At 40.6% G+C, this 25,333-nt stretch overlaps 1 protein-coding gene across 2 annotated transcripts in view; it reads right to left on the minus strand.

Moving 5' to 3' along the window:
* Window positions 1-25,333, minus strand: part of KIF6 (kinesin family member 6) — a 380,441-nt gene that overhangs the window by 107,232 nt on the left and 247,876 nt on the right. For both annotated transcript variants that reach the window (XM_075925091.2, XM_075925090.2), the window contains exon 14: window positions 6,542-6,650. In XM_075925091.2, coding sequence (XP_075781206.2) covers window positions 6,542-6,650 — 109 coding nt within the window. The remainder of the gene's footprint in view (window positions 1-6,541; window positions 6,651-25,333) is intronic.

The raw sequence follows: 25,333 nt of genomic DNA on the forward strand, positions 1-25,333 counted from the left end.
GCAAGAGCTTCTTAATTTTCATCTGCACCTGCTCCTGTGTGCAGGTGTGCTCCTTCTGGGCCAGGCGTGCTGTCATCCATCTGCAGACATCAGTGTTCCTGGTGTGAGATCCTGGAGATTGGACTCCTCACCCCAGACTTCAGTGAGATCTAGGATCTCTGCACCAATCCAGGATGTGGCCCTCTTCTGCCCCTGGCCAAGAGATTCCAAGGTAGCTGCAGACATGCTTGCAGCCATGGGGGGCTTGGAGGGAGCACTGGGGTCTGCCATGGCAGCAGGGAAGTTCTGACTCTTCCCCCCAACCTATGGGCCAAATCCTGAGTTCCTTCCTCACAGTTTGTTAGTCTTTATTCAGGTAAAACTATGATTCAGTAAAAATAAAATTAAGACTTCTAGGTTCAACCTGCTCATTGAATTCAGGGAAAAGTATTGTTTCTGGTTCTTTTCCAGGAAGAAATCCAGCATAAGGGTGATCTCAAAGGAGACTGGTATTCAGTATGTAAACAGTCGGTTACCAGTGAGTTAAGCAACAGTATTTGTGCAGTCTGTAGGAAATTCACATGTAGCCAGAGTGCATATACAAGTCCGTCAAGAAGAATGTTGTTGCTAAGACGTGGATTTTGGCTGCTTGCCATCATAAGGAAAACTCATAGGATGAAATCCTTGTCTCATTGGAATAAATGGGAATTTGGCCACTGACTTCAAAGGGGTAAAGACTTCATCCTTAAAATGCAAATATGATATATCCAAAATAATTTTTGCTGTTCATTCAATCAGCATAAAAGCTGATGCTTATAGAGGCCATCAAAAGGGAGAACCAATATACTTGCTTTAGCACTCATTTATTACAGAACTTTAGGTGGCAAAGCTAGAATCCATTAAGGGTTATTGCAGACTTAATCACTATAGGCCAAATTCTAACTACTGACCACAACAGAGTTAAACTAGAAGTCAATTTGACACTGAGGTATCAAAGCATATTAATGAAAACTTCTGAGCAGAGAAGAAAAGGCAAAAATAGCTTGAGTTGGCAGGTTAGAAATGTAAGACTTAAAGAGGAAAATAAGTAAGAAATCTGATGAAGGAGAAGAAAGTAAGAGCTTGTCTACACGGTGTGTGTCAAATGGGACCATCATTAGGATCCACACAGGCCAAACAGTGCATGGCACATTAGTGTGCACTAGAATTTACACCCCTCTGGCACACATTAAGGAACCATGGCTGTGTCCAGACTCAGGGGTTTTTTCGAAAAAAGTAGCCTTTTTTTGAAAAAACTTCACCTGCGTCTAGACTACAGCCATGTTCTTTTGAAATTAAATCGAAAGAACGCGGCTTTTCTTTCGACGGTGGTAAACCTCATATCACAAGGAAGAACGCCTTTTTTCGAAAGTGCTCTTTCGAAAAAAGGCGTTCTTGAATGCCAACAGGACTTTTTAGAAAGAGAGCATCCAGACTCACTCACTGCTTTCTTTTGAAAAAGCGGCTTGCTTTTTCGAAAGTTCCGCTTGCAATCTAGACGCTCTTTTTTGAAAGAGGCTTTTTCGAAAGTATCTTTCGAAAAAGCCTCTTTCGAAAGAGGCTTGCAGTCTAGACATAGCCCATAAGAACAAGCCCTTAGACCAGCTTTACATTATACCTCTAAGTTCAGTATGATCTTATAATTGGAAACATATGCTGTGGCTGGATTTAGAATGCCTGATGCAGCATGGGAAACTATAATGTAGTCAGAGATGTCCTCAGGATGTATGGGGCCCTACACAGTACTATTAAACTGGTGCCCTCATGGCAGCAGGGGGCAATGATTTTTTAGAGATGTGATTTTATAATCTCCAGCAACACACTAAATATTTTTTAAACAAATTTTAAACTGAGGTCCTGTACTCTAACACAGTAATTTCAGAAACTGACAGTGTATACCTGTGGCTGGCAAATGCCTGTTAAATGGCTTAATTACCACATGAATGGCTTTCCCCTGTGATGTTCTGCTAATTGATCTGGCATGTATTTTTACTTTCAAGTTAACTAGATCCTCTCTGGAGAAAGCTGAGCCACAGAACAGGGATAGGAAGAGGCAGGAAGGTAAGCATTAAGAGCCAGTGGTGTCCCAAATTTTTGGGTGTGTCAAGGCTGTTCTCCACTCTGGCACTCCAAAGTGGGGTGCTTGCAAGAGGCCTTAGATAGCCTGCCTTTATTGGCTCTTTAATAAAATAAAAAAGATATACTTGATAAAGCATACTTTGCTAGGCGTTACAGAGCAGCTGAGCAAAGAACAGATTAAAACACAGAGGAAAATTATATCTCTGGGCTGTAGCTTAAATATGATGAGTGGGGGAGGGAAGGCATGGATCCACACAGAGGCTATGTCTACACTATGATGGTTTTTCAGAAAAAGGTACGCAAAATGCGCTCTGCAATTTGCATACCTTTTTCCGATACTTTTGTTGGAAGAAGCTTTTCTGAAATTTGGGAAAAGCCTCCTCTTTTGGAAGATCGCTTTTTCCTGGTGGAATGAGGAAGACAGGGCTTCTGAAAGAGTGCGATTGCTCTTCTGTGAAAAAAAAGCGGAAGAGCAAACGTGTTCCTTGGACATGGCGGAGTTTTTTCAGGATATCTCTGGTATCCCAAAACCACCACCCCTGCAGTCTAGACGTACCCAGAGAAGTTTAACTAAACAACCAAAACAAAGAAAAATACCCTGATCATGAGTAAATACATCTTTTCCCTTATTTATTCATGATTCCTCCATGGTCCAGTCTACTTCCTCTAAGGCATGGTAGTCCTGCCTGGGTTCAAATTATTCTCTTTCTCCCAACTCCTGGCTTAAAACTCAAAGAGAAAATGCAGCAGATAAATATTTACAATTTAAATTTCAGCACTGTATCTAATTGGTTCTCCTGGCTCCCTGCTAAAAATACCCTTACTTACCTGAGTTTAATCCTTTAGTCACCGAGTGCTGGCCCACATGTCTCCTATCCATCACAGGTGCTCTATATTTATCTGTGTATTTATCTGTGTAAGGATGATTCTGATTGTAGTGACTTGAATGGGATGATTTTTTACCCATGATTCACTGGAAAATTAGATTTAAGATTTTTCTTCACTTCAAGGAATGGATACTAAGGGAAGCCTATCTTGTCCTTAATGCCTTGGCAGGCACAGACATTATTAACCTTTTTGGAGCTCTAGCATAGGACATTAAAGGCCCAGAACTCTGCCTCTATGTTTTTACAAATATAGGCATTTAGGCAGTGCTAGTAGGTAGCAAAAGTTTTTGTTTTTGTGCCAGATGCATTCATGTCTTCGGGAGTGCCCTTTTTATCTCAAATTACTTGGGGTACATCTACACTAGCTCATAAGTTCGAGCTAGGTAGGGTAATGAGGGCAAGCGGAGTTGCAAATGAAGCCTGGAATTTAAATATCCCGGGCTTTATTTGCATGTTCCTGGGCACCGCCATTTTTAAATCCCCCTTAGACCGAACTCTGTGCCCACGGCTACACGTGGCATGGGGTAGGTAGTTCGAATTAAAGATCCTAATTCGAACTACTGTTACTCCTCCGTGGGCATGGAGTTCAGACTAAGTGGAATTTTAAAATGGCAGCGCCCGGGAACATGCAAATGAAACCTGGGATATTTAAATACCGGGCTTCATTTGCAACTCCGCTGGCCCTCATTACCCTACCTAGCTCAAACTAACGACCTAGTGTAGCTGTACCCTTGGTTAGTGTTCTCATGTCCAACAGAAGTAACGAGGCAGTTAAAATCTATTGAGTCTAGAAACCCTACATTCTGTTTCTCACATGTACAATGACTTATTGTGTGACCTTCACCAAGGGTATGTCTACACTAGCCCCCTATCTAGGCTAATGAGGGCGACTGAAATTGCGAATGAAGCATGGGATTTAAATATCTCACTCTTCATTAGCATGGTCCCGGCCGGTCGCCATTTTAGAAATTGACTAGCCCGAAGTAACTTCCCGTGTCTACACGCGGCAGTGAAATGGGATTCCGAATTAAAGCCCTAAATTAAATTATCTGTTAAACCTCATTCCAGGAGGAATAACAGCTAATTCGATTTAGGGCTTTAATTCGGAATCCTGTTTCACTGCCACTTGTAGACACAGGCAGTTACTTCGGGCTAGTCAATTTCTAAAATGGCGACCAGCGGGGAACATGCTAATGAAGAGTGAGATATTTAAATCCCGCGCTTCATTTGCAATTTCAGTCGCCCTCATTAGCCTCCGTAGATCGAACTAGGGGGCTAGTGTAGGCATTCCCCAAGAAACTAAACCTTAATGTAACTCAGTTTTCCCATCTGTAAAATCCAGGGAAAGAAATATTAAAACACCTTTGGAAAGTGCTTTGTGATTTACAGAGGTAAAGCATTATTTACAAAATTTAAAATACACCTTTCTCTTATGTACATTGTTTTAAAGGAGCACATGAAGTCTTCTCAATCTTTTAAACAAAATTCAAGATTTTTATTGTATTTCAGTTATTCAAAGGCATCTATAGATCTGGCTCCCAGTGCCCAAGTCATTTGAATTGTTATAGTTCTTAGCATTACAGTCAAGCCTCCAGTTTTATATATTTTATGTTAAACTCACAACCAACACAAATAATATAACTAAAATGGAAATTAAAACATTCACCCAAAATAAGGGGGGGGGGGGAAGGAGAGCGGGGGGAAGGGGGAAGGAAGATAAAAAAGAGAAGGAAAAAAGCAATTAAAACATAATAAACTGGGAATCTAATGTTGCCATCATATGACAGAAATGGTTATGCTATTATAGCCAAAAGTATCAGAAGGAGAGGCTTGTCTCTATGGGAAAGGCATGGTAACCTTTACATATGTGCTGTGCATAAGATCCTCACTGTGCAATTTGCCTCTGGTAGTTCAGTGGCTTAATTCTAATTTACAGATTTGTGATAAATCCATTTTTAACAAATGTAATACAATTTTAAGCTGAAAATCTCCTTTGCTAAGGTTCACTGCAAGCAGCCTGAGAAATGATTTCCAAAATTATCAAGATTCCCATAGCACTTGTGGATAATGACATTTACTATATATTAGAAATCCCAAAAATGTGGGTCTGAACTCACTTGAAATTTGGGGAAATTTGAATTTGGTACCAAATTTGTAGTTTGGGCCAAATACAAAAGGAAATATGCATTTTCCCTCACAATGATTTATGTCAGAGAAATTAATAAGAACATGTATTAAATCAAAGAAATCACAGTCCTGGTTTACCACTGTGTTACTCCAATTTTATGTTGATATAACATCACTGAAATCTTTCTTTATAAATTGTTTTGTTCTTGAAAGAATGAGATGCAAGAAATTATCACATTAAATTACTCATGCACTATCATTGATCAGCATAATACAGACATTTCTAAACAAGATGGTTCAATATGTATATTTTACAGTGACAGATATATACTTATCTGCTTCTTACACTCCCATCATGTTAGTACCGGGCTGTCAGAGGATGGAAGATGTAGACATAAGAATGAAATCATGCTGTTCAGAGATGGTGAACAAAAAACAAATGCCCTCTCCTGCTCAGTGCATTTCAAAAAAAACCCCAGAGATAACCTGAGGCCTGATTTTCAGAAATACTCTGAAGGTAATGGGAATGGCAGGTGTTCAGTGCCTCTAAAACTAAGACTGTAAGTGTAGAGGGGATTATTGACAATTCCAAGGATGAAGCTAAGAAAGGGAGGAGACAAAAGGAAAAGTTGAAAGAGAGTACAAGAGTATACAAAAGTGAGAGAGGTATTATAGATCCATCTTCATGCCCTCTGATCCCCTCTCAAATACCCTCTTTGTCATTGAATGCTGTGGGAAGTGGGAATGACATAACACTGTTGGCCAGCTGACATGGATGGTGTTGTGCTATAAACTGTTATTAATGAAAGCAGTAATTATATGACTCCAACTTCCCTTGCATAATTCACAACTGTCAACACCATACTGCCATATATATTCTCTAGGACTTGTGAGAGGAGAATAATAATGCTCTGTGACCAGTCTGATTGCTGTTCATATTCTATTCTATTCAAGTTCTTATGCTATGCTCTTGAGCACCTGATGAACAATAAATCTTTCCAGCAGACACAGCTTGCTGTTGTCCAAGTTTAAATTCGAAACTTGAAACACAGTTCACACGAGTCATTGTGAGCCCTAAGAGTGCATCTACACTGCACCGTAACTCGAAATAAGATACGCAATTTGCATAGTTCAAATTGTGTATCTTATTTCAATCTCATTTCAAAATAGCTTATTTTGTAATTTGGTGCTGACTACACAGTGCCAAATATTAAAATTACCCTCTATTTCCAATTGTCCCTTACTCCTCGTGGAATGAGGTTTACAGGAACGTTGGAATAATGAGCCCGTTATATTTCAAAATAACAGGCTTGCTGTGAAGACACGGGATGACTATTTCAGGATACTCCAGTATTCCGAAATAGCGTTGCAGTGTAGACGTAGCCTTAGAGTCCTGGTTGTGTTTGTATCTCAATGTAACACTCACTCACCTCTGTTTAAGAAGCTGTTTGTTGTCTTCAATGGTTACACTGTCCACATGATCCCTCTTGAAAATTTCAAAAGCCTCCTGACGTCCAAGTGACATTTCTCCTCTCGATCCTGCCCACAAAAAAAGTCAAAACTGGCTCAGTGGCAGGAAAAGATAGTTCACATTTGCTTTATTATTGTTGCAGACAAATATTACAGCAAGCCAGTATATCAGTCCATTAGCAATCAACAGTCATTAGCACACCAGACTCCAGCTTCTGTCAAGAGAAAAGGCATTTTGGGATCAGGTAAATTTCTTACTGACAGATTTCATTGATTCACTTCAGTTGGGTGTCTTCAAACCTGAAATCTTAATTTTTCAAAATAACTTTTCATGCTTCCTTAAATAAAACCAGAGTGTAAAAAGTACAACTCAAACATGGCACATGAAAACCATCTATATTTTCATAATGGCAAATTGCATGTTTTTTCTGTATTCTTCTTCCATCCCCCACTGCTGGTTTCCAGTTAACATCACTATGCAAATGCCATGGAGCACATTACAGCATATCACATTTTAGCCCAAAGATCACATACTGATATTTTCAGTTCACGTGTGGAGATAGACTTTGGGCTTCATTTAACTGCGCATCAATGTGAACTTCCTTCAAAGACAGGTCAAGTACTGAATACATAGAACTAGGTTGAATCCTGCACAACAGAGTAACACAGTTGAGTATAGACGCATAAGGGGAAAAAGAAATGAGAATGACACAAAACACACAAAAAACCCTGTACATCATAGGGTGGTGCCTTGTTTCTACAGACCTGCCCATTCTCTGAATTTGCTTTAATCCTTTACCCCTTTTTTTGTCTGTGTCCTATGTGTTCATGAACAAGAAAGCAGGAACACAAGGTGGCTGAGTCTTATTACATCATTTGCCACACACTATTTGCCCCTATGCATAACCTCCAATCATACCTGTATCTCAATAAAATAATTGTGCTCCCTTGCCTGTCCATCAGATAGAGCAATACTAATTTAGTCTCCCAGGGTATGTCTACACGACAGCGCTAATTCGAACTAATTTAGTTCGAACTTAATTTGAATTAGCACATCCAGACTTAAAAACTAGTTCGAATTAGTGTTTTGCTAATTCGAACTAGCATGTCCACACTAAGTGGACCCTGAACCGAGGTTAAGGATGGCCGGAAGCAGTGCCAGCAGGGCAACAGATTAGGACTTAGAGCGTGGAGCTGCTGTCTCAGGCTAGCCGAGGGCTGTGCTTAAAGGGACCCGACCCCCCACCCCAGACAGACAGTTCTCAGGGGTTCCCCGCTTGCAAAACAGTCCTGGCTTGGAGTGTCCTGAGTGCCCACACTCGGCACATCACAGCACTCGGCCATCAGACTGGCTGCACTTGCTGCAGGCTGCCATCCAGGGGGGGAATCAATCAGGGGGCTGCAGGAGAGCTTCCACCCCGAGGAGCCCGCAGAGACACCACAGTCCTCCCCATTAGGGGCTCGTACCCCATTCCTCCCTCACCTCCTTCCACTTACCCCTCCCTAGCCCCCCTTCCTGATGTACAAAATAAAGGACACGTGTTCAAAAATAGAAACTCTCTTTATTGAACAAAACTCAGGGAGACTGGGAAAAGGAGGTGGGAGAGGGGAAGAGAGAGGCTGGGAGAGGGGAGGGCAACTAAAATGATCAGGGGTTTAGAACAGGTCCCATATGAAGAGAGGCTAAAGAGGCTGGGACTTTTTAGCTTTGAAAAGAGGAGACTGAGGGGGGATATGATAGAGGTCTATAAAAGCACGAGTGGTGTGGAGAGGGTGCATAAAGAAAAGTTCTTCATTAGTTCCCATAATAGAAGGACTAGAGGACACCAAAGGAAATGAATGGGTAGCAGGCTTCAAACTAATAACAGAAAGTTCTTCTTCACAAAGCAAATAGTCAACCTGTGGAACTCCTTGCTGCAGGAGGCTGTGAAGGCTAGAACTAGAACAGAGTTTAAAGAGAAGTGAGATCAAGTCATGGAGGTTGGGTCCATGGAGTGGTATTAGCCAGGGGGTAGAAATGGTGTCCCTGGCCTCTGTTTGTGGAAGGCTGGAGATGGATGGCACGAGACAAATGGCTTGGTCATTGTCTTCAGTCCATCCCCTCCAGGGTCCCTAGTGCTGGCTGCTGTCAGCAGACAGGCTACTGGGCTAGATGGACCTTTGGTCTGACCCAGTACTGACATTCTAAGCTCAGGGCTCAGGGTTGGGGGTCTCACTGGACCTCCTTGATTTTCATGCACACCTGCTCCTGGGTGGCCATGCTGGCAGCTATCCTGCCCTAGATGGTCACTTTCCTGTGCCTAGTGCGGAGGTCGTGGATGAGGTCCACAATGTCTGCACTAGACCAGGTGGGCGCCCGCTTCTTGCGGATCTGGGCAGGCTCCCAGGAGCCGCCAGCCTGGTCCCAGGAAGAGGCGGAGGGCTGGTTGGGTCTGCGCTAACAGTAGGAGCAATGTTAGTTCGAACCAAGGGGTTTGGTTCGAACTAACGCGTCCCGGCGCGCACTTTCACTTTTGAAACAGCTGTTGATCGGAGTAATGCACCGGCAAGATCATGCTAATGAAGCACGGGATATTTAAATCCCCACTTCATTGACTATTTTGAATCCCTACATTTACATCCCTAGTTCGAACTAGGGTGCAAGTGTAGACATATCCTGATTGTGTCATAGTACACAGCTATTATTCATTAGCTCTCAGTGCTAATTGATCAACAGCTCCCTAAAAGCAGTTGATGAGTTTGATATCAACTATTTACATAGAAATTCAATATTTTAAGGTGATTCCAAGCTGCCAGAAATCTCTTTTATTTACTTATGTGTCAATAAATACTGATGAATACAGGATGAGATTCTTAAGGAAGCACATGAGAACTTTGCAGGGAATGGAGGGGAAGAGGAGGAGATGGAATCAAGCACTCACACTATGGGAAAGGCACAAAATAGCCAAGCAGCCTCTTCATCGCTATTAATCTATCCTCTGAGTAGCAACAGCGGCTGCAAGCCCTATACAATTATGGAAGTTTTGCTGCATATCAGTCTTCCACATCATTCAGCCTACGGAGTTAATCTCATCTATTATATACACACATGCAAAATATCATGGCTGCATGCTTTGTTATTTTGATTTAAATGTAACAGAGATGGATATCACTAAAACTTAAGTCTGAACAGCACTTGAGATAAGCTGAATTAAGTGTATTTGAACCCAGCCAAGTATGTACGGAAAAACTTTGTATTAAAATCACCTGGTCCATATTATGATACTACTCATGCTGAGAATACCTTATTCCATAATTACTGCCTGCAGAGTGAGGCACTGTTCAGCATGAAAGAAGGTAACAGCATCTTTCAAAAATAAACTATCAAAACAAGCAATAAAATAAAAGTTTTCAATAAAAGTATACTCTAAAATATTGTTGTTAGTTTTAATTAATATTAATAATACATCTGTGGATAATGTAGTTGTAACCCATAGAGTCATAGAGCTGGAAGAGACCTCAGGAGGTCATCGAGTACAATCCCCTGCACAAGGCAGGACCAATCCCAACTAAATCATCCCAGCCAGGGCTTTGTCAAGCCAAGACTTTAAAGTCTCTAGGGATGGAGATTCCACCACCTCCCTAGGTAACCCATCCCAGTGCTTCACCACCCTCTAAGGGAAATAGTTTTTCGTAATATCCAACCTAGACCTCTCCCACTGTAACTTGAGCCCATTGCTCCTTGTTCTGCCATCCATGCACCTACTAGGGAGCTATCTCTTTAAGAGACCCCTGTGGGGAGGTAGGAGTTGAGTGTTACTTTGCTGGGCAGATTTAGCACTCCACTACCAGAAGCTTTGAAGTCAATTATAGTTCTGCCTCGAAATAGACGGAATAAAATGGAGTAAGGCCTCAGGAGTTGATGCAAAATCTTTTAAAGTGATGCCAAACAATAAAACGGTTCCAGCACTTAGCCACATGTCTATATTGGTCAGCATTTTACAAATACTATTAGTCAATAATGCCTTATTCAGATGGCACAAATCCAGGAAACTAATTTAAACATCAAAGTTCCTTTATACTATGCTGACATATATATACAAAATGTGACTAAGATGAAAGTGATGGACATGGTATACCTTGATTTTTAGCAAAGCTTTTGCTCCCACAGTACTCTTGCCAGCAAGTTAAAGGAGTATAGATTCAATGAACTGACTATAAGATGAATAGAAAGTTGACTAGATCGTCCGGCTCAATGGGTTGGCTCGGGGGCTGGTTTTGTTCAATAGCCTCATTAATGATCTGGATGAGGGGATGGATTACACCCTTGGCAAGTTTGCAAATGGCACTAAGCTGGAAAGAGACAGAGAGAGAGAAAGCCTGGAGGGTAAGGATATTATCCAGAGGACCTAGACAACCTGGAGGATTGAGCCAAAAGAAATATGATAAGGTTCTACAAAGACAAGTGAAGAGTCCTGCACTTAGGATGGAAGAATCCCATTGCTACACGTTGGGGACTGACTAAGTTGCTGTTCTATAGAAAGGAACCTGGAGATTACTGTGGACCAGAAGCTGGATGCAAGGCAACGGGTGCCCTTGTTGGCAAGATAACATATTGGGCTGCATTAGTAGAAGCATTACCAGCAGATTGAGGAAAGCGATTATTCCCCTCCTTTAGGTACTGGAGAGACCACATCTGGAGTATTGCATCCAGTTTTGGGCCGTCCACTACTGAAAGGAAGTGGACAAATTGGAATGAGTTCAGCAGAGGACAATGAAAAGCAGTAGGAGGCTGGGGAAACTGGATTTATTTAATATTCAGAAGAGAAGACCAAGGGGAGATTTCAGAGCAGCCTTGAAGTACCTTAAGAGAAGTTCCAAAGAGGATGGAGCTGGGCTATTATCTGATTGCAGATAACAGAACAAGGAGCAATGGTCTCAAGTTGCAGTAGGGAGGTCTAGGTTGGATATTAGGAAAAACTATTTCACAAGGGTAGTGGTGAACTACTTGGATAGATTGTCTAGGGAGGTGGTGTTTTCTCCATTCTTTAAGATTTTTAAGACCAGAATTGGTCCTGTTTGGAGCAGGGGATTAGACTAGATACTCTCTGTGGTCTCTTCCAACTCTAATCTTCCCTGATTCTATGATTAGTGCTAATACCAAAGGGATGTGGCCATGTTACTAATCATCCATCATCCAGATGAATCTCTAGAAAGATGCTTATGGCCATCTAAATTAAGTTTATGTTTATCACTGGCAATTTTCTTGTGCCATCAAAGCTTTTGATGCTGATCTAATCATTGGCTATGTAGGACATTCCTTGGTACATATGCTTCAGAATTCATTAGTTTTCTGTTCTAATAATGTCCATACCAAGAAAGCAGCTGAAATTGAACCACTGCTGATGGAGATGATTACTGCATTCAGCTTTGTACATCCTCATTTCTGATCTTGTTCTGACATTCAGTATGGAACAGTTGGTGAAGAATACAAGAACTGAAAATGTCAATCCGTGTTCTTCAGTCTGCTTTAGTGCCTTCAATCTTTTAGTTGGCCCTGGAGGATGTTTAAAAGACATGGATGTATGTTTAGAGGCAACATCTTCCTTGTTTCAGGCTGTTCAGTGGTCACCAGTTTGCTGTGAAGCAGTGGATCTACAGAATCATATTGACACTAGTTCTGTTGTACAAAACTGAAATGTGGGTATTCTGATTTCCATGAGCAAAATGAGCTGACAGCCTTACTCATGTTGACTAGTATCCATTGCAACTACAAAAAGAATAAGTGTCATTAGGTGTGTAAGCAAAGTTGACAGAGTTTAGTGCTTAGTTAATGGCCAAAATTTCCAAACATGGGATATAAATTTAGGCTGCTAAATCTATATTTAGGCTCCTAAATTAGCAGCCTGGCTTGCCAATGTGCTGAACACCACTAAATCCTTTTGAAAGTAGTTTTAGGGGCACAAGTTTGAAATGTTTAATTTCTTTCACAGTTGCCTTATAGGACTTCCAAGATGTCAGAATTAGGAAGGGAACTTCAAGAAGCAACAGAGAAGCACAGTAGGGTGCTGAGTCATATTCACCAGCTTCAAAACAAAAAGAAGCTTATTTTTTATAATTAGAACAGAAGGAGCTTCATAAAACGGAACTTGTGAATTAAACAGAAAACATTTACAGGTCCCTTGAGCTAATCTGGAAGGTTTGCTAAATGACAACATGAATAGATGCTGTAGAATTGAGTCAATGAAGTGCAATTAAACTGTCTATTGCCCCAGGGGAGCCTGCTTTAAAATCTAGCACAACAATAGAAAATGGTTTTTTGTTTGTTTGTTTGTTTTTTTTACAAAATAATGTGCCTTCATCAAATGCTTAAACACAAATTTATACTTTCAAGAGATTTCTACTAGGCTTCAGATAAAATAAATGAGAAAAACAACATTCACACATGCATAAAAAAAACACTGAATACATAACCAAATACCAACAGTTTCTCATTCTTACCAAATGCTACAACAGGTAAAATCATATGGTGCAACAGGATATCCATATTTTATACTTGCATGTTATACTTATTCGATTTCTGTATTTATACAGCACCTACCATGTTGGTCCATGATTAGGGCTTCTAAGTGCTACAGTAACACAAATAATAAGGCAATAGAAGTAAAAGTAGTAAGAATAATAAAAGTGATTTCAACTTAATTTTCAGGCCAAAGATAGGAAAAAAGAAATTACCTATAACTTTCCTCCACTGTTTTTTCAGGTATTTGCTATGCTATGTAACAGAATGGCACTATTTGTTGGAAACCTTCCACTTGGTCATCGGGTATTGATTTTGCTAGGAGAAACTGAAGTGGATTCTATAAACTCTCTGAATCAGGTGGCTTGTATTCAGCCTGGATATGAAGGAGATGGAAGTAATTCTCTAGAGAGAGGTACTTAGGTGGAGAATGAGCCATCCCAAGAGAGGTACCCTAGGAGCATCCATGACTGAGGAGAGTTTGAATTTATGTTGTTAATTTAATTGTTAAGACAGTAAACTCCTGGAAGAGGCTGAGCATCAAAGTTCCCTGTAAGCTGCGTGCCCACGTGGATATGCAGTTATTTTCTGAGCTCTGCTCAGAAGTTCAGAGCTCCGCACAGGGAGCTCAGCTGACTGGCTAGTGAAGGAAAGATGGGACACTCACCCTCTCGATGAGGAGGAGCAGCTGGCTGCTCCAAATGGAGAAGCTGGCTCCAGCCTCTTTTCCAGTCCTCCTCCATTCCCTCTTCACCCTTGTGGATGGTTTGTACTCATTGGGGATGAGCAAGTTCTCCAATCAGGGAGACAGGAAGTACTTGGAGGATCATGTGATCCAGATCAAGAGCTGCCAGCTGAAGGTGAGGAGGGATCAGTGCTTTATTGCCTGCTACTGGCCACGTGAAAAAAGCTGAGTAAGTTACAAGTGCAGCCATATTGGGTCAACTTCTCTACTTGTCCCCAAATCCTCCCCTGACCTGTGAACTGCTAACAGGGCAGCAGCCCCCCACTTCCTGCTTCTCTCCTAGCCCCCTTGTTGGGGAATTGGCTGGGCAGGGATTCCCGGTTTTCCCGTGTTACACTCCTCTGCTGTCCATTAACTTGCCTGTTTACTTCTCTACCTGCTACTTTGTCCCTGTTCTCTCCAATTTGCTCCCCTACCCCACACTTTGTGCTAAGAAGACAGCACCTCTAACTTCTCCCTCCCCTTTTCTTTCTTACTTTCACTCCATTTGGAATCAGGTCAGTATCTCCATCAGTGAGAGCAAGACTAAAATTCTTCCTGCACAGTCACTGAAAATGGGAAACACCCTCCAGTTTCAGCCATCTCTCTGGTCACTTTAGGTTCCCCTCCTTTTTTTTTAACTCTTGGTGAGTTACATGTTTGGAAAGCTTCCCTCCCCAGCTGCAGGAAACAGGACAGCCACAGTCTACATGTGAAGAGATTGCAAATGGGTTGGGGGAAGGGGCCAGTTTTTTGGTTGAATCAAGACATTGGATAAGGATTTTGGGGGGAAGAGAAAGAACCTTGTGAGGAGACATTGTGAGAGATGAAACACATGGTAGGACAAGACTTTGGATAAAAGAGGGGGGTGATTGTGAAGCTGTGTGTGGCCTTGGGAACAGTGCAAGCTGGAGCCCCTGGTAAATTTGTTCTGCAGATGTTCGCTTAGGGAGTTAAGAGAGGGGTGACTTCTTGGAATTTCCTTGAAAAGGACCTGAGGGGGAGCAAACTACATGGGGATGGGAGGGGCAGGACATTTGCATGATTACATTTTAAACAGTTTACATAGGTGTTCATGGCTTAAGGTAAGAAAGATTCTCTTAACAGATTTCTTTTGGAGTGCTGTAGATATCTAAAGCTGTGGTATTAATGATTTTTACCTCCTGTGTTATTAATTAATACATGGTAAATTGTATTGCATTAAGGCCAGATCTTTGCTATCTGGTATAGAGTTCTGGCTCTTATGAGTCAGAAGTAGCAAGTAGTAGATGTGATGCTAGCTGTTTTGTAGGATAAAACCTTATTTGCAAGCTCTTTGAAACATGGATCTGTCTACAAACCCTGAAACCATGTGTTAATTTGTTCTGGGGCTTCTACTCTTTGAGCTGGTGACATACACAAAGGTGAAAGTTTCAAAACAGGAAAACTTCTGTTTTTAGAGGTCGGTTTCACTTGTATTTGTCTAGCATGGATCCTAAACATTCCCCAGATAAACAGTAAGCCGGAGTAAATGCTTTTTACTCTCCTTTCCAGTGGCAATAAATATTGAATTAATATTTGCAAGGAGAACGTGAGTCTATGAGACTGGTTGACTCATAGATTTCATTAGCATCTTAAAGCTGAGCTATGTGTGGATAATTTTGGTGTGTTTACTAGCGTGAGTTGTTAGAAAGGATGATAATATATGTAATCTAAGGGCAATGTTGTTTTTCCTTTTATTTGATTTCATATTAAATAAACATCATAAGCATTTTTCCTTGTTAATTATCCCTTGTTTTAATGTATTCCACACCTATGGACTATTTCAAATGCATATTTATACCTAGGATTTTTGTTTGTCCTGGATTCCACATATTACCTCCATATTGATGTTGCACATAAGAAACTTCAACCCACCCAAAACAAAATTCAACCCACACTAAGATGAAAAATGTTAGAGAGAATACTGTTGAGCATATGCATCTACTATTCTACTGTGAACTTCCTGTTAGAGATGGTTGAAAAATGCATCTGCTCATGTATTCCTTTTGGAAATTGGGTGAAAACTATTTGTCTAGGCTCAATCTTGCCATTCTTACCTACTGCCCAATTACTGAAGTCAATGATTGCCAAAGTTTTCACTAAGATTAATAAGACAAGAATTTGCCTTTGTCTCAGGCAAAACACCCAGGGTAGAGAACATGACTGGATGGGGCCTACTTTAAAACATTAAGCTTCTTTCTGGAGATAGTTCAAGTGATGGATCTGTTCCTGCCATTACACATTTCTACTTATCTACTAATATCAAATATTAACAAAGGAATTATGGCCACTTTTTAAATTATGCTGAAAAGAATGTGAAATGTTTTTTGTAGTAAAACAGACTATTAGAAATGTTTGCGCGTTTACACATAAGCATCATTCATTGTATCTCTACAAGGATCCCTTGGATATTATCATATCCATATGCTTAGCCTGCAAAATAGTAAACGTTTTACCTTGCTGGAGAATAATGAACTAATAAAAGATAAACACTTTATAAGACCAAAAAAAACCAGCAGAAATATTCCCCTGCTGTAAATCTCAGCTCACTTCTGCATGAAGAGTATGTGCAATACTGTATATCATACTACCTTCCTTGGTACAAAATGGGAAAGACTTAAAACCCTTGCATCCCTGCAGTGGCAAACAGCAGAACGATGACAATGCCCAGATTCAATGAGCTGAATTAAATTCTGGCACAGTCTAATTTCACTAATACCTTTGGCATTTAATCTGCTTATACATGATGATAATTTCAGAGTGGGGAAAAAAGAGCAGCTTTTTTAGATGGTGATCACATAAATTTGAGTATAACCCCTTTGAAGCAATTGGCTCCAAAGCATTTCATCCAAAGGGATGAAGGTCTTCCCTTTGCAGAGGGCTAGTACAAGCATCAGAGAAATCCAACTTAAACCCTCAAAATAGGTCTTCAGTGAGATGTAATGGTGCCTTTGCACATGGGTGCATTACATTCACACAAAACTGGTTGCAGAATCCAGAGTATTCAGTGTGTATATATAGGGGTCATGAAACCCATCATCAAAGTGAAGCTCTTCAGAGTGAAATGCTGCAGCTGTTTGCTAGCAGACAATGCTGAAGTATAACATCCAAGAAAAATGGAAAAATAATACAATTTCCAATGGAAAAACTTGGATAAACAGCATATGATTACCCAATATGGAATCAGGCCAAGATTACCAGGATTTAAAGGACACCCGTTTAAATGTGCAACAAAAAATAGACTTTGTAAAAAGAAGCATTTACAAAAATTAAGATCCACAGAAATACTTCCATGAAAATTGTTTACAAAAATTCCAGCAGAAACATATTTTTAAAAACAATGCCTATTCCTTCACAGGTGTTATAATCCTAATATTGTAGTGTGTATTATTGAATATGAACCTGAAAGTTCAGTTGACCACAAACTTGACTTTAAATAAAGCAAAGCTGGTTAAACCTCTTTTACTTGTAAGATGAGAGTGATGTAAAAAAGTAATCAAGCAGCATACTTGTGAAAACTATCTTGATCTTTAAAAATTCCTTCAGTTTTATGAATCCAAGTCATTGATAAGGGAATTTGTTTTAGAACCTAATCTATCAGTACCTCTTCAACATCCTAACAACTCTCACAACAAGGGCCATATAATTCTTAATGTCCAGAGGGTCAGGACTTCAGTTTTATATATCATTGATATGCTGGCACCTCTACTAGTACAGTGCTCCTCAACATCCCTCCCTAGGCAGTAGTTTAGTACTAGCCATACAAGACAAGTGCTTGGAAGACAGTTAATCTCTTTGCCTCGGTTTCTTCACCTGTAAAATGGGGATGCCTACCCCACAGACGTATTGAAAAAAAAGTTTTTTAATTATGATAATAAGAAGTACTAAATAAATGTTAAGTGTTTTTAACAACTAATGAATTATCAAAACCACTTCCTTGCAGAACCCTACATTTCTTTATAGGGGGCTTTGATCCTGGGACTATTTTGGTCTGACTCTGATTAACTTATGTGATCTGTCAAGTTCACAGCTTGAAGTGGGATGGCTGCAAGATGCTACTGAATATCTGTTCTAACATCAAGGATTTACAGTGGCTACAGTTAATATATAATGTTGCCTAGCTGTGCTTTTATGTTTTCTTTTAAAGAGCCAAGGGATAGTACTGCTCCCAGATTTAAGTTGGGGGTGGAGGGACAGTAAGGACACAGAATCTGGGAATCAAAAAAAACCACTTACCATAAACAAAATGTTTGCAGATGTCAGCAGTGAAGTAGAATATTTGTTGGTACACACAAGTTTGGCCAAACCATGTATTTTATGTTCTGATATAAGTATTACTAAGGAAACATTTTCCATCTCATGCACCAGGGTTCTTTTATCTACTGATCAATTCCTTGATCAAGCCTGCCTATAAGTTTACATATTTGCTTTTTACATGAACACATACATACACACACATTTAATTAGTAGGTACACAGAGAAAGGAGTGAGTTGTGCTAAAGCATGGCAGTCTTGGCAGATGCTCACAAGAGCATACAAAGGAAAATCTGAAGTCAAACCCACAAGAACTTTAGGAGACCCACCCAATGGTGCCACCACATCTAAATAAATAAAAAGGAGTCATGTTTGCCTATGCCAGAAATCACACATTTCACATAGCTTCTGACAAACAGGCTCTATATCACACACCACACTGCTCAGTTTATATTAAGGGCTGGGCATTAAAAACAGGTTATGTTTTTTTTCCGTCTTAGTAACAGTGTCTAATTCTCCTTTGCTCCACTGTTGATGCTATTGCAAGGTTTTTGCTGGAGGAGGATGAGAGAGAGCTAAAGTGTAAGCCCAGTGAGTTCAGATCCTGTGAAACTAATCCTTACATGCAGGCGGTTGCAGGTGCTATTAAAGCTATGGTAGTGACATGAGTTATTTTCCATATTGTCTTGTAAGACTTAGCAACATAAATCAATCTTATTCAATGGTGTTATGTGAATCCCAGAGAGGCATAAGGATCTTGCACAAAAAGGGTTTTTTGCACAAAAAGGAAATGTCCACACTGCTTGTTTTTGCGCAAAAACCCTTTGTGCAAAAACACATTGGAAGAGATTATGCAAATAAAGCACAAGAAAATGCTAATCAGCGCTTCATTTGCATTGCCTCTTCCGGGAAAACCCGTAGTGTAGACATAGCCTAAAAGACATAGTAAATGGAAAAAACAGACGTATGTCTACTGTTCTGGAAAAAGAACAACATATTCTACTCAGAAGGAATAAAAGAAGGAAGGCACATAAATTAATTCCCACTTAGTTGTCTAGTTCCTGAACAGTGAGTTGGCAAATAGTACTCCACATTGAAAACCAACCATACCTCAGCTAGTGAGAGGAGCAATAGCATATCACAGCCATTTTTTCCAGAAGTAAATTGAATGTTCCCCCTCATCTTCCTCCGAAACTAAGTCTAACATCAGCCATACATTTACTTCTCCAAGGAGACTCAGATTGGATTTCTTCTTATACCATCTTGGTTTATTTTGACCTGTTTCCATTCAAATATATTTTGCGGCTTTAATGTTCAAGCTACATCATAAATGCTGACCTGACACATTCATCCTTTGCATGGTATTGGGCCTATTCACTACTGGACCTTCTTGCTCAACTTCCAAGAATGCTAATCAGAGGGGCATGTTAGCGTAGCTTTATATCATCTAGATGTAAAACTACTTCTTTTCTACTATTTGAGCTGTACTTACATTTATATTTCATGTGATGTAGGTGAAAACTGCAGCTTTATCTTATCATGGCAATCATGAGATTTTTAGCATTACAAGTGCAGCTGATAGGCTTAATTTAAATTTATACCTGATCTTTCAAATCATGAACTGTAGAATATCACACAAGGGAAATGCTGTGCTTCACAAAAGAGGTGGCTGCTAAAATATTTTAAGATTCTTCTCTCAGAATCCAATTAACATTCATTTAAAAGAAGGCTGTTTGCTGATCAGCTGGACCATTTATCATCTTGTGTTATACTACACGGTTCAGATGAAGAATAGACGACAGCACAATAAAAGTTCAAAATTCCTATAATTAACTAAAAACATACATTTTGACATTCTGCATTTAAATATGACAAAATATGTAATGAACACTACCTTTAAATAGTAATATGACTAATGGAGCTCACCTCCTGCCTTTCCACATATCTCTCTGGATCCCTGGAAGATTAATGTGAATGATAGGGCAAGAATATTTCTGAAGCCCTATAAAATGTCTGCCTCCACCAATGAAGTCATTACAGCTTGGATCAGAGACAAGATACGTTTTTTCCCCAGAGACAACTATATGACTCTGCATATATTTCTGGTGCCTGGAGAACCAGCTTCAACTCCAGTCTTGACAGTAACACTAGAAACCACAGAAAGGCATATTTAGTTTTCAGAGAAATTTGGAGTCCAACAAAGGAAAACTGGCTTGTTACAAATACATATTTGGGTTTGGAAACTCACTGAACTTTAAATTCCAAATTATTTCTGTTCTCACAGTTTTGTTTAGCAACAGCTCTTTTCTTTATTAAGGTAACTGAGATTTTCTGCAATTAAAGGCTATATATCCTGCACCTCTGGTAGACATGCCTATGTTGGCAGCAGCATGTAAAGTTTTCTGCAGGAGAGTCTACTGTCTCTGCAGAATTAAGAGTAGATGGAGAAAACACAGAGATGAGTTACCACATTTTTGTGTGGGAACTGGAAACAAGAGGAAAAATTAGCTTGGAAAGAACTTGGTGCACCCATTGATGTCACTGGAAATCTCATCTGCTAATGTGAACATACTGAAGTTGGTATGAGTGAGTCTTCAGCTGTATGCAAGGAGACATTTAAGTCCAATCCAGGGTAGGTGCAAGTGAATGATAAATTCATTTATTTCAAAGATCTAATGCCCACTTACACATAGGCTGAATTAATCCTGCTTGCTTTTGGCTAGTGAAAAACAGTGCTCAACGGACTAGGAAAACTGAATGCCACAAACAACTTTGGTCCCTGATTTGTTGAAACATGATACGAGTTAGTCCCTGAGGGCATGGCTATACTCGAAATAAGCTATGCAACTTGCTAGTTGAAATATCTTATTTCAACTTTTGGTGCTGTCTACACACCACTTATTTCAAAATAGAGCACTCTTCCTCTGACTTCCCTTACTCCTCATATAATGAGGGTTACAGGAGTCGGAGTAAGAAGCCCATTATTTCAAATTTATTTTGAAATAATGGACTTGCTGTGTAGACGCACACTACATTATTTTGGAATAACGTTAAATATTCCAAAATAATGCTGCTGTGTAGACATAGCCTGAGAAGAAAGCTGATTACCTATTGAGACAAATATCAGGTCTGCTTTTAAGAGGCTCTAGACACCTATGAATCCAGTTAAAGTCCACTGGAGCAGCAGATATCCAATAATGATGAAAAGCAGACCTCTCACCACCAGAGACTTAATCCTGTAAGGTGCTGAGTGCCTGTGGCTTGACACTGACCGTCCTCTATTATCATTGAAGCAAATGGGGGTTGAGAGCACTGAGTGAGTTAGGTGTGACAATGTTAAGTGTAACTTTTAGGTGCCCAGCCACCCAATGGAATCCTCTTCCCCAAACTGAATCTAAGCTCCCCCTACAATACCTGAGGAGAGCTAGGCACCTGAGGGATTCACAGAAACTAGTAAGTTGAGTGGGGAGCTACCTAAGCCAAAGAAAGAGGTGTAGCCTAAAAACCACCCCTCAAATGTACCATACTCCTCATGGAACTTAACTGTGAACTCAGGGACTAAGCTTCTTGGTTTCATTAAGACAGAGGTGGGCAATATTTTTTGGCCAGGTGCCACCCCGGGAGGGGTGGGGCCTAAATAGGAAGAGGCAAGGCCAGGGTGCTTCTGAGCTTCCCCATCCCCAGCCTATGATTGGTCTGGAGGTGGGGGAGCCTCTTTGCCCCCCCCCCCCCACTGCACTGACTAGGCACCAAGGCCTCTGGCAGGGTGGGAAGAGGCTTCACACTCTCCCCCACCCCCAAGACAATCAGGACTTAGGGGCGGGGGAGCACGCGAAGCCTCCTCCCACCCTATCCTCCCCGCAGAGGAGCATGTGGCACTTCCATGCTCCTCGCAGAGTGGGAGTCAGGCTTCACATGCTCCCCCTGCCCCCAGGCCAATCAGGGCCTGGGGGCGGGGGAGCTGCGCAAAGCTTCCTTCGCCCTGCCCCCACCCTGCATGAGCATATGGCACTTTCAAGTGCCCCACGCTCCTTGCAGGGTGAGGGGAGGGTGGAAGAATCTTTGCGCAGTTCCCCTACCCCCAGGCTAATCAGGGTTTGGGGGCGAGGGCGTGCGTGATGTCTCCTCTCGCCTTGCAAGCAGCACATGGCACTTCAAAGCATCGTGTGCTCCTCGCAGGGTAGGAGGAAGTTCCGTGCACTCCCCAGCCCCCAGGCCCTAATTGGCCTGGGAGTGGGGGAGCAGCAGGGCCTCCGCAAGCTGGATCAACCTGCTTGGCGGGCCGGATCTGGCCCACGGAGGTCCTTTTGCCCACACCTGCATTAAAACATAGAGGGCTTTGTACATGACCACAAGCAGAAGCTAAGGTTTAAAGAGAACCCAAGAGGCTTTCGTATGCTGTCAAATATAAATTAATTTTGAATGCTTTAGACATCTCTTTCATCCCTCATCTTCACCTTGTTGCTAACTAACCATTGTTAACAAGTGTGCTCTGTATGCACCCACGTATAATTAGGAATCATGGTGCTCTCACCATCTGGTAGAAGCCAGCTGAACTTTAAGCAAACAGTCAGTTTTAATATGTTAGCAAACTGTCTGATCAACTCTGGCACACCTAATTTTTTTTAAAAAAAGAACATCTTTATTAAAAGAACACAGTTTGCTAAAAGAGAACAGGATGAACTATTCTTTCCAGAACATACAGGCAAAAATGTAATCCAATCCTACTAACGGCCAAGAAAAAAGGTATATACATATCACAATTGAAACATGGGATTACAAAACACATCAACATGCTGTTCTTTTATATTTACACATACAATTTTCAGATCTGTAAAATTCTGTACCAAAAGATTAATTTTAATTTGAGTCTACTGAAGATGCCATACAAAGTTCATTTTGGGTACTCAGTTTTGAATCATGACCATGAGCAACCTTCCTTTCTAGCATAAGTTTCAACTCCACAGCAATCATGTCTGATTGAGCAAAAGGTAAAATGCTTCAAAGAGTAAGAACATGATAAAACACAAAATGGCTGGTCAAATGTCTTGAATAGCTTTCAGCAATTTTGAGATCTTTGGGGCACACCTGAAAACTGTGATTTAAAGAAAGTTGCAAATTATTCCTACTCACAGTTGCTTTATTGTTCTTTGGGCAGGAGGGAATGAAGTAGTTTTTCACTTTCTTTTTAATTATTTTAAGACCTTTTCCTTTCTCAGGCTGAAATCATTATTTGCATGGTGGCATCAGCTGGTATTTTTACTGCCCACATATTAAACTTATGTACACTATGCAAACATTTTAATTTAACTTATCTACTGTGTGATGTATCTTTAGCGTGTGATACTGCAGTATTGAACAATGTAAAATAATGCTTATAAAACAGCAGTTTGATAAACAATAAATGTATGCAATTATCTTTCAAGCCCGTAAAACAACTTCCTAATTTGGATTAGGAAAAAAATATTTCAAAACAATTGTTCAGCAATCTAGGAACAGATCCTGCAACCAGAGCAGCCTTTGGTGAGTTTCCCTCTTTGCATAGGGGTCCTGCTAGGCAAAATGGACCTTATTTATCATATCCCATGCGCTCTGTGGAACTTCAGAATGCAGCAGTCTGAAGTTCCACAGAGTGTTTTTTCGATCACACAAATGATAAAAGTGCAAAGTATTGTTAGTATTAATAGGATGCCTTAACAGGGGAGTCTTAGGCTGTGTCTAGACTACATGTCTCTGTCGTCAGAGGCATGTAGATTAGACACATAGGCAAAGGCAAATGAAGCCGCGATTTAAATGATCACGGCTTCATTTAAATTTACATGGCTGCCGTGCTGAGACGACAAACAGCTGATCAGCTGTTTGTCCGCTCAGCGTGCTAGTCTGGACGCTCCCCTACTGACATCAAAGCCCTTTGTCGGCAGCCCCGTTATTCCTCGTGGGATGAGGTTTACTGGGGCTGCCGACAAAGGGCTTTGATGTCGACAGGGGAGCGTCCAGACTAGCGCGTTGAGCGGACAAACTGCTGATCAGCTGTTTGTCGGCTCAGCACGGCAGCCATGTAAATGTAAATGAAGCCACGATCATTTAAATCGCGGCTTCATTTGCCTTTGCCAAAACAACAAATCTACATGGCTCCGTCGACGGAGCCATGTAGTTTAGACGTACCGTTAAAGTGACTACACTCCTTAAAGAACCAGTGGCTTTCTGGTCTATTCTGGCCGCTCTTCAAACTTAGAGTTTAACTTAGACACAATTAAGAATAAATATTCAGCTTTCTCTTCATCCTGTGTTATCCTGAAAGTTTAATAAAAGTCATCGGTAGGATTTTTTGTTGAGGAAAGCAAGCATAAAGTGCTTTTTTATATAGTGGTAATGGGAAAACAAAATATGCTTTACATCTATTAAAGAGATTGTCTATCGGACAATTTTAGAACATCTGCATTTCCAGCATGAATTTAAACCACATTTACTTTGGCTGTACTTCTTCTGAGAGATAATGGGATTTGTGTGCATATGTAACTCTGAGCCATCCCTTGAAAAAATGACCCCGAGAAGTCTCCTATCTGCTTCAGATTAGCTAATGTGTTATAGTATAGATAAACGATATTACTATATAACGTAAGGCTTTGAGACATGATTTTCAAGTGTTCCTTAGTTTGTAACAAAATTTAACTCCTTATGTGGATCCTTTTTGACTAGTACAAATTTTTTACATTTGAGATGCTGACTTGGGAAAAGGGATCTGTGAAAATGTATTATGGTGAAGGAATGCATCCCACAGAATTTAAAGCTGTTTTGTGTATAGTTTTTGTACCATTATGGTTTTGTTTTAGTCTTTAGGAGTCACAGCACTCTGACCTGAGATCGAAAAATGAAAGTACACCTCTCTCCATAATTCAAAGCACTGCCAAAGGATGTAGCTACTCTGGAGTGGACAGAAAGGACAGCCCAGTGGTTAGTGCAGTAGCCTGGCTCTGCTCTGCTGCAGACTTCCTGTGCGATCATGAACAATTCAGTTACCCTTTCTGTGCCTTAGTTTCTCAGAAGTAAAAATGTAATACAAGATAATAGCACTAGAGCTCAAGAGCAGTGCAGGACTTGACTTTCTGGTATTGGCTAATATTTCAAAGATAGAAGCACATTTTTGGATCAAGATGCTAAACTATGAGCATTTACACAGGCCAGAAAATGAAAGATTTATTTTAGAGCTAAAGAAATACTATGGCATGATTATGGCTTCTTTGCACAAAGGAA

The sequence above is a fragment of the Pelodiscus sinensis genome, chromosome 3, assembly GCF_052426305.1.
Source record: "Pelodiscus sinensis isolate ZL-2025 chromosome 3, ASM5242630v1, whole genome shotgun sequence".
NCBI classification, from domain to species: domain Eukaryota; kingdom Metazoa; phylum Chordata; order Testudines; family Trionychidae; genus Pelodiscus; species Pelodiscus sinensis.